Genomic DNA, 8,361 nt, shown 5'->3' with positions numbered 1-8,361 from the left:
AAAAAGTTTCATATGATTTAATGATATGAACCTATTATCATTACAGCACTCTTTATAAGCATTTGCAAGACTTGTTCTTCAGGCAGCATCCATCTGCCAGGTCTTTGCACAAAAGCACATCGGCTCTTCTGTAACACACACATAGAAATACAAATGTGCATACTGTCACTCATTGAGGTCCAGTGGTGAGTTCTCTGGTTTCATCTCTCAGAAAGGTGAGAAAAGAGTCAAGTGCAGACACTCCTGTGCATGGCGTTACAGTTAAATGTGTCACACAAACTGTTGGACGAGGTCTGGGTCAGGGCCGTTGCACACCCGTTCAGGTGAGGAACGCTGTCACCCTGTGGCTCGGGGCGGGATCAAATAATCTTCACTATGGGGAAGTACTTATGAGCTGAGAAGTCAAACTCTGGGAGCACCTGAGGATAAAGAAATGTATAGCTGCATTAAGAGAAGCACAATGCAACCAATATGTACACAGTTAGTACTTTTTAAAAAATCAACTACTCCTATTTAAATTATCAAATGCATTTGTTTGATTCTTTTGGTTTGTAGCTTAAAAGATCTACGTTGTATTAACTGTAAATGCAGACACAAACACAAACAATAATACAAGTAATGTGAGTAATGTGTTACCTTGGTTTCCTTCTTATGACCTCCAGCCAGTAGTTTCATAACTACAATATTAGGTTTGGCCACCTTCAGTATACGGTTCACCTGTTATCAAAGAGTAATGAGTGGTTATAGAACAAGACAAGAAAAAGTGCAGATAAGATATCATTGTATAAAATTGAAAACCACCCCAAGATAATTACATACACCATTGCTTTTATGCATCGCAGCCACATTATAGAGCACTGTGTTCAATCCAAGGGACAGTCACTGGAGCTAATGATGCTAACGTGTCGATGTTCGGACACAGGCAGCTGGAGCAGATCAGTATCTTTGAGGCCTCACCGTCACTACTTTGAATCTATAAACTGGCCTTCTGCACTGTGTGTGTGCTGCTGGTGCCTTTTGGAGCATCTGTGATGAATTATGTGACTAAAATTATGGCTTACTGGGTGATAAAATCCATCTAGGAAGTTTGTGTTTCAGTTTTGTTGATTGACAGAGCAGTATTTTATCAATTTACTCATTTGTTCATATGGGCATCTATCTAGCTAGTAATAGCTAAACGTAGGGCTTCATGCATGCATCCAAATAAGGTTTGGCTCGAATGCAAGATTAGTGCTACACATCTGGGCTCAGCACTCTCTTGTAAAAGAGAGTCTTAATCTCAAGAGTTTTACTTCCTAACTAAACAAATGCTAATGAACATAAACCGCTGTATTTATTTCACAGTATTTTGACTTTCTGACCTCCGGATCGGGACTGGGCACATTTTCAAGGATGAGCTTCGCCTGCTGAAAGTGTTTGCTAGCTGCCAGATAGAGGTCTGCAGAGCCTGGTGGAGGATTGTATTTCTTCAGATCAGACATCTCCTGAAATAGGCAAGAAGAGGAGAAACATTTTAAAAAGAAAGTGGAATATTTTAAAAAAGAAAAGATGAATTAGGCCCATAAAAAGACACAGTACCTTGAACTGGATGTAGTGCACAGGTGGAGGGGTGACCACACTGTTGAAGGGGGCGAAGCGATGCTCATAGCGAACCTGCTCGCTGTCCAGTTCAAACTGAGGCTTACGCACCTTCCCATCCATATCCAGAGCTACCATCGTCTGAAGAGAAAGGCCGGGAAGGGGCATGTTACACTTTGTTGTGCCAAAAGTGGCCTAATAAAGGCCATTATTTTTATGCCTACCTTGTACATGCCAGCACACATGTTCTGGTATGCTTGACTCATGGTAATCTCCTTGCTGAGAGGGCGAACTGAAGAAAATCAGAAACAATAACTTCAGTGCTCTTTGGAGAAATATCGACAGGATGATGCCACTTCTACAATGAAGTGGTCATTTCTGATCAGACTTCAGTTTGTATGTTGTGGTTATCCGCTTCACATAAAAGCAACACAACAAAATGTACCTTTCTTCTTCTTCTTGGTCTTTTTGCTGCTGCGCCCTTTCAGCTGCTCCTCTAGAATCCGCTCTTCTGCCATCTGAGAGGAGTCAGCTCTGCTTAGAGTGGACATCAGCCACGCATAAAGGAACTCTGACAGGTACCTACAACCAAAACAAACACATGCTCATTTACAGCAAACCTGCACCCAGGTTATGTGGGAGAGAGAGAGTTCAGCTTCTACCAGCAATTCACAGAGGCATGCAATCTTACCAGTAAATGTAATAGTATTCATGCATGCTGTAAAGCTCCAGCTCAAAGCCACTCAGCAGGTACTGAATCATGATCCTCAGGTTATGATAGAGGATCCAGGTCCCAAGACAGGCTAGATGCTGTCGTTGAGGCTCCAGTTTCATCAGTAAGCTATGCAGAGCTGCATCTACCTTCTCAGCCTGTAGAGCACAAAGAAAGAGTTCTGAGGTTGCTTGATGAATTTAGAGAAACTGCCTGTAGCACAAAGACAGCTAATTTGGATGAACGTAGCTGCAGCTCACTTCATCTTGCAGTGTGGCAAACTCTTCAAGAATGTGTCCCAGCTTGTCTCTCTGTCGAGCACGGTTGTGTCCGTGGATCTGGATGAGGCTGCAGAAAGGCTATGGGGAAAACACTCAGTTCAGTTCATATTACGCCAGTTCAGTCAAAAACAGTCAGCTCAAAGCCCTTCATATTGTAAAGACTCGATAATATTAGAAAGAAACCCTAACAATCAGACGACTCGTTATGAGCAACCACTTGGCAACAGTGGGAAGGAAAAACTCCCTTTTAACAGGAAGAAACCTCCAGCAGAACCATGCTCAGGGAGAGGGCAGCTATCTCCTGCAGCAGGTTGGGGGTGAGTGGCACGAGAAAATGAATACATGCAACAGTCATAAACATAATCCATTATAGGGATGAACGTTTGTGATGTTTATATTTTATTACACATAAGTCTATGTCTACTTTCATACGATTTACCTCTAAGTCAGCTACTGGGAGTCAAATATAATAAACGATGACTTAGATATAGAGACTTTGAGCCACAGCAATAACATACCCTGGAGCAGTGTGTAACAAAAGAGTCAATGTAGTCCTTCGCTTGGTGATTGTTGAAGAGACAACACCTGGACAGACAGAGGAACATCAACACATGTGACAAGGTCAATCTGAGCCAAACAAAGGGACATTTGTTCTGTAGCTTAGCTTCTGAATTGTCTATTTGAGGTTTACAACCAGAACTCACACACTGCAGTGCGTTCAGAGTAAGTGTATCCAGTAGCTTAACTGCAAGCCAAGGGGTTTTAAAATGATCACTGTTGATATCTAATCACTTGTTATCATTTATTATACAATATCAGTGTGTTCAATGTTTCCACTGATGATCAGATGTTAAATACGTGGTTACGATATTTGACTAGTTTATAAAGGATATTGTTATTAAGTGTTTTAAATCCGATCATATCTCATTTCTCACTGTGTTTCATTTCAGCCTACAGTAATGTCATTATTGTGTCATATATATCCTGATATTTTTCTGTTGCACTAACTATCCTCTGACAGTAGAAAGGTTAAAGTAATCAATACAGGTAAAAGCATATTGTAAACCTCAAATCACAGCTAAGCCAGTGACAAAACAACATTATTTAGTATTTAAAATAAACACAACTTACTTGTATGAGAGGACTGGTGGGCTGACAAAGTACCTCAGAGCATCTTTAATCATGTCTTGCATCAGGTGGGTGCCAAACACTTTTTTATTATCTATCAGGAATGTAGTCTGGATTGATGGGGAAAAAAATGAAATGTAGTTTCATTTTACTTTTTTATTAAATACTCCATAGTATCTATGGAGTATTTATATCTATGCAAGTATTTTTCATATTTGCATAGGTCGTATCTACACGGATCACCAAAATAAAACCACAGGTACATTTGAAAGATTTAGGAAAGCAAGTACTCATCTACCTGAAGAAGAGATCTGGAGAGCACACAGGGAGACTGCTCACTGAATTCACAGAAGAAGTCCTGGTAAAAACATCAGCAACAACAAAACACAATCCTTAAGTTATCATAGGAGAAACTTTATAATTAGAGCCCGAGCATGATGATAGTTTGGCTCTGAACAGATTGATATACCATTTGTCAGCGATAGTTTGAGCGCTGCCTAGTTGGAACAGGAAATGCGCAGTAGCTTATAATCATTATCAAATCTAGATTAAATTTTAATAGGTGGTTCCAGTGTGACATACTGTTAACTAGGATACTTCGTCGCCACCTAGTGGGCACAGGAGGTGTTGGGCATGGCTCGATGATGAGAGTGTGCGGGCTCTCTCAGTGCTGCTTGCAGCTTTAATTTCAATTCATATTTCCAACTGGACACACAAATCCCCTTTGGGGTTGTCTCAGGGTGGGCATCTGGTGCATAACTGAAACAGCCTAGTTTTTTAGAAGAAACTTTCTAATGTCCTGAAAAGCTTGTTTATAATAAAACTTAATAAAAAACGAATGCATCAAGACAAACCTCAGGAAATGTATTTACCAGTATGCCATGTAGGTTGGTAGTGTTGATCACGTCACAAACAGTCTTAATGCGCTCTATAAGCTTGCTGAAATACGCCACCATGTCCTCCCTCTTAATGATTTTGGCGTAGCGAGGAAAGGTGGGAGGCAGCAATCTCTGGTTGACTAAAGGCTCAAATCCCATCATGATGGGGTGGTCTGCAGCAATCACAAGGAACAAAACTAATCACAACATAAATTAGAGACATGAACACAGGTCACATATGAAAAAAAAAAAAAGTAACTGAATCATCTTTAAGGACTTGCCAAACCAAAGTAAATGAAAAGAAGTTGATTTTTTCAGTTCTGTGTGAGGAAAACTGTTAGTGTAGACAAGTTACATCCAGTGTGGACTTTAGGTTGCCATTACGATGACTTAACTGGACAACTGGAGCCTCAGAATGATTATTTTATGCTCAAATTCTTTAATTACCCATTTTTGAACATATCTTTTGCAGCTGTAGCTGAGCTGTTGGCTTGCAAATTGCAAAAAAAGGCTTAACTTGTACTCCTCCACTTAACAGATTAAACGTGAATGTGCGTGCTACCTCCTTTAGTGGTGTCATTTTGTGACTGGATGCCATGCTGAATGCTGGAATGAATGGGGGATAACAGGTCAGCTGCCTGTGCCACGAGCTTCTGGGCCTCGCTCACTGAGCTGGTCTGATAAAGACACAAAACAAAACACTTACTAACAAGCCCCCTTATCAACAAAAGTATATATAGTTTGTAAATATCACAGTTATATATCTAAGCATCAGGGTTTTTCTAACACATCAAAATTTCATCCTCAGAAGAAAATCATCAGGATTGTTAAAAAACAAACTTCCTCCATTAGTCTTTGTTTCGTTTTTAAGATATTTTGCTTCATTTACTCATATTTTTGTTCAGAAATAAAGGAAAAATGTTAGATAAGGTAACTCATTACCTCAGCTACATGTGGACTACTTGTCTTTACATGTGTAGTCACAAGAAAAACTCTGTTTATATGTAATGCATACAGTAAACAGAATCAGTCTCTATCTGCTGCTGGGCTTTTGTCGATATGTGCATTACCTCTTTCTTGGTAAAGGCGATCAGTGCAGTCAGTAGAAGGCGTGTGAACTTTATTCTATTGAATAGTGCCAGACACTGTTGATGCTGAAAAAAACAAAGCATGGGAGAACATTGCAGAGCTATTAATACACCTGTTTTTTTTAAAGACTGCTCAGAAAAGTCCATTTTTGGGTCTCCTTGTTTTTTCCCTTCCTTTCTTTATATAACTATATAACTGAAAGAGCTGGAAATTCCAGAGCTGAGTCTTTAAAAGGTCATGTGAGTCCCACACTCTTTATTGACACAGAGATATAGCCGGTAGTGAGATATGACTCAAAAGGTATAAATTACAAAGAAACAGCTAAACAGAGATAATTTGTTCCTGGAGTTAAAGAAAATGCCTCTAGAAAAAAAACTGTTGCAAAAACTCAACAAAAATGCGTGAATGATCTCACTTACCTCCAGCTCAACCTCCGGGTTTCGCTGCTCACCTTGTCGACTGCGCGTACTCTGACGGAGCACAAAATAACCCAGAAACATCGCATGTCAGAAAAGCTTTTGCATTATCAGTGCTTCATTGAAATGGCAATGGCCTTTACTTAAAGCAACAAGAATAATTACCTTAACTTTCCTCTGTAATTCATCTTCTACATCTTTCAGCATACCTGAAGGGATTAATACGTCATGAGAGATGAATGATTACAGTGTCTGCCTGTAATTGCTTTAGCTGTCTACACTGTAGTTGGTGCTGCAGACTAAAGCCCAAACCCAATGTGTACACACTGCTTCATAAACTTGGATGTGTGTTTATGCTAAAACCAGGAGGGCCTACTGTCAAAGTATCAAGTGTTCTTTGGCAGAGATTTTTAAACCTTGTCGCACGTCTACATTTCTGCAGATGCTGCCTGAGGGCATTACCCACAAAAAGTCCCAAACACACAATCCTAGGCCTCAAACTGACTTACTCAACGTGTGCTCCTGTGCACTCGAATGGTATCATTTAGGTTGTTAAGAGTTTCATTTTTATGCTTTAGGTTGGAGATTGATATTGAGCCTTACTCAGTTATGACTGGAAGTCTTCATACCTGTCACCCGCAGATCTGTGACATTATTAGCCATCTTAAAGCCATAGGTCATGGCCTGGAAATCCTCCTGCATAAAGAAATATAAGATAAAAATCACCATTCAGACATATGACAGTTTTATAAATGGGCTACTACGAGAACAACTTTTCAAACAAATAGATTTAAACACACATTTGCAATCAAACTAAAGCTCTTTGGGTCCTGAAATGCTACACTGAGCTCCATCTTTCAGATATCTCAATTTTTACACACAACTTACTCACAGCTTTTTCTTTCCCACCTGGGTTTTTTTTGTGTTGGTCCATGATTTTAACCTGCTATCTGTTCTGACTTTATGTCCACATTGAAACGTGCAGTACCACAGTAACCAAACATTTACTGACTGACAGCAGAAAACTGCTCACCTCTTCAAACACAGCAGCCTTGTTGACCTTTTCCCGGGAAATGTCACACACCTTCAGCAAGCCCAGGGCAAAAGCTTTGAGGGCTGGCTCCTCAATCAGGTCAGGGTTGTGAACATAGAGGCAGGTAAACACAGTCTGGGCCAGTGAGTGGCCCTCCAACCATGTTATCTATATATACACACATATTAGAAAACACAAACATGCATACATAAATATGTCTTGATCAGTGAGTCCACAGTTTGAGTCATCGCTGGCTCGACCTGTATCAGTAATCTCGCCAAAGCTTATTGTGTTTCTCAAATTTTACAATCTACTAAAGACAAAAATGGCATAAAAACATTAAAACAGCTACAAATACAGAATATAGATTAAGCTAATACTACTGCAGCAAACATTTTCCAATCCAGTCACATTTCAGAAAATCTGCAGTACATTATTACATTATCAGAATTACAGGGAGCAGCACATTACTTGAACATAACTTTCAAAATTTTGCCTTATAATAAGCAAAAGCTAATTCACCAAACAGCAGAAACAGGTGTCGATGATCCCGATGAGTTCAGGAAGACTGAGGTCTTTGACCTTGATGGCACCCTCCTGTAACAAAGAAAGAGCAAAATATGGTGGTTAAATGTGTTTTATATACACAAACAAATGAAACTAAGCTCTGAAAAATTACATCTAGGATTACATTACATCTCTGTCTGTATACTGTTTTCATTCCATGAAAAAGAGATCAGTACCTTAATAGCTTGCTCAAAGTTGAGCACTTTCCTGTTGACCTGGTTTCCGATCATTCCCGCATCCATCTTAGGATCCATCATCTCTATAGCTGACATGGCTTCAAACAAGCCAAACCTGCAGCAGAAGTAAAACATTTTTGACCTCTGTAACATTTTTCTGTGTTCACTACATAAAAACATAAAAGCACTGACAATATTTATGGACCGATCCAAAAATGAATGCAAATATCAACCCAATTAAATTCAAAGTCACTTGTGGCAAAAACATTAGAAGCTTTCATTATAATTACTCCGCACAGTCAATGTTTTGAACTATGACTTTGGGACATGAAAACTATTTTAATTGAGGATCTGTGCAGCAGTAAGATGAAAAGGTCGTTTCTAATTTGAGGGACTCAAAAAAGCACTTTGGTGTACTCACAGCTTGTCATGAAGCAACTCTCCAAGGTTCAAATCTGCATGAATAAAGGATGACAACAAGGAAGGAGGAACACGTCAGTCCC

General features: G+C 39.7%; 1 protein-coding gene across 1 annotated transcript in view; it reads right to left on the bottom strand.

The window, feature by feature from the left end:
* Positions 1 to 8,361, bottom strand: part of naa35 (N-alpha-acetyltransferase 35, NatC auxiliary subunit) — a 10,973-nt gene continuing 2,612 nt past the window's right edge. Inside the window, exons 3-23 of the mRNA XM_005722046.1 lie at positions 8,280 to 8,313; positions 7,859 to 7,973; positions 7,638 to 7,712; positions 7,116 to 7,283; positions 6,712 to 6,778; positions 6,248 to 6,291; positions 6,086 to 6,136; positions 5,648 to 5,731; positions 5,140 to 5,254; positions 4,572 to 4,750; positions 3,998 to 4,057; positions 3,703 to 3,809; positions 3,090 to 3,156; positions 2,551 to 2,649; positions 2,270 to 2,448; positions 2,024 to 2,160; positions 1,803 to 1,870; positions 1,579 to 1,719; positions 1,362 to 1,484; positions 637 to 717; positions 1 to 419 (exon numbers count right to left, since the gene is read on the bottom strand). Coding sequence (XP_005722103.1) covers positions 360 to 419; positions 637 to 717; positions 1,362 to 1,484; positions 1,579 to 1,719; positions 1,803 to 1,870; positions 2,024 to 2,160; positions 2,270 to 2,448; positions 2,551 to 2,649; positions 3,090 to 3,156; positions 3,703 to 3,809; positions 3,998 to 4,057; positions 4,572 to 4,750; positions 5,140 to 5,254; positions 5,648 to 5,731; positions 6,086 to 6,136; positions 6,248 to 6,291; positions 6,712 to 6,778; positions 7,116 to 7,283; positions 7,638 to 7,712; positions 7,859 to 7,973; positions 8,280 to 8,313 — 2,054 coding nt within the window. The 3' untranslated portion in view covers positions 1 to 359. The remainder of the gene's footprint in view (positions 420 to 636; positions 718 to 1,361; positions 1,485 to 1,578; positions 1,720 to 1,802; positions 1,871 to 2,023; positions 2,161 to 2,269; positions 2,449 to 2,550; positions 2,650 to 3,089; positions 3,157 to 3,702; positions 3,810 to 3,997; positions 4,058 to 4,571; positions 4,751 to 5,139; positions 5,255 to 5,647; positions 5,732 to 6,085; positions 6,137 to 6,247; positions 6,292 to 6,711; positions 6,779 to 7,115; positions 7,284 to 7,637; positions 7,713 to 7,858; positions 7,974 to 8,279; positions 8,314 to 8,361) is intronic.

The sequence above is a fragment of the Pundamilia nyererei genome, unplaced genomic scaffold, assembly GCF_000239375.1.
Source record: "Pundamilia nyererei isolate P.nyererei 1_Seehausen unplaced genomic scaffold, PunNye1.0 scaffold00006, whole genome shotgun sequence".
Classification (NCBI taxonomy): domain Eukaryota; kingdom Metazoa; phylum Chordata; class Actinopteri; order Cichliformes; family Cichlidae; genus Pundamilia; species Pundamilia nyererei.
This window is presented reverse-complemented; position numbering and strand designations above follow the sequence as displayed.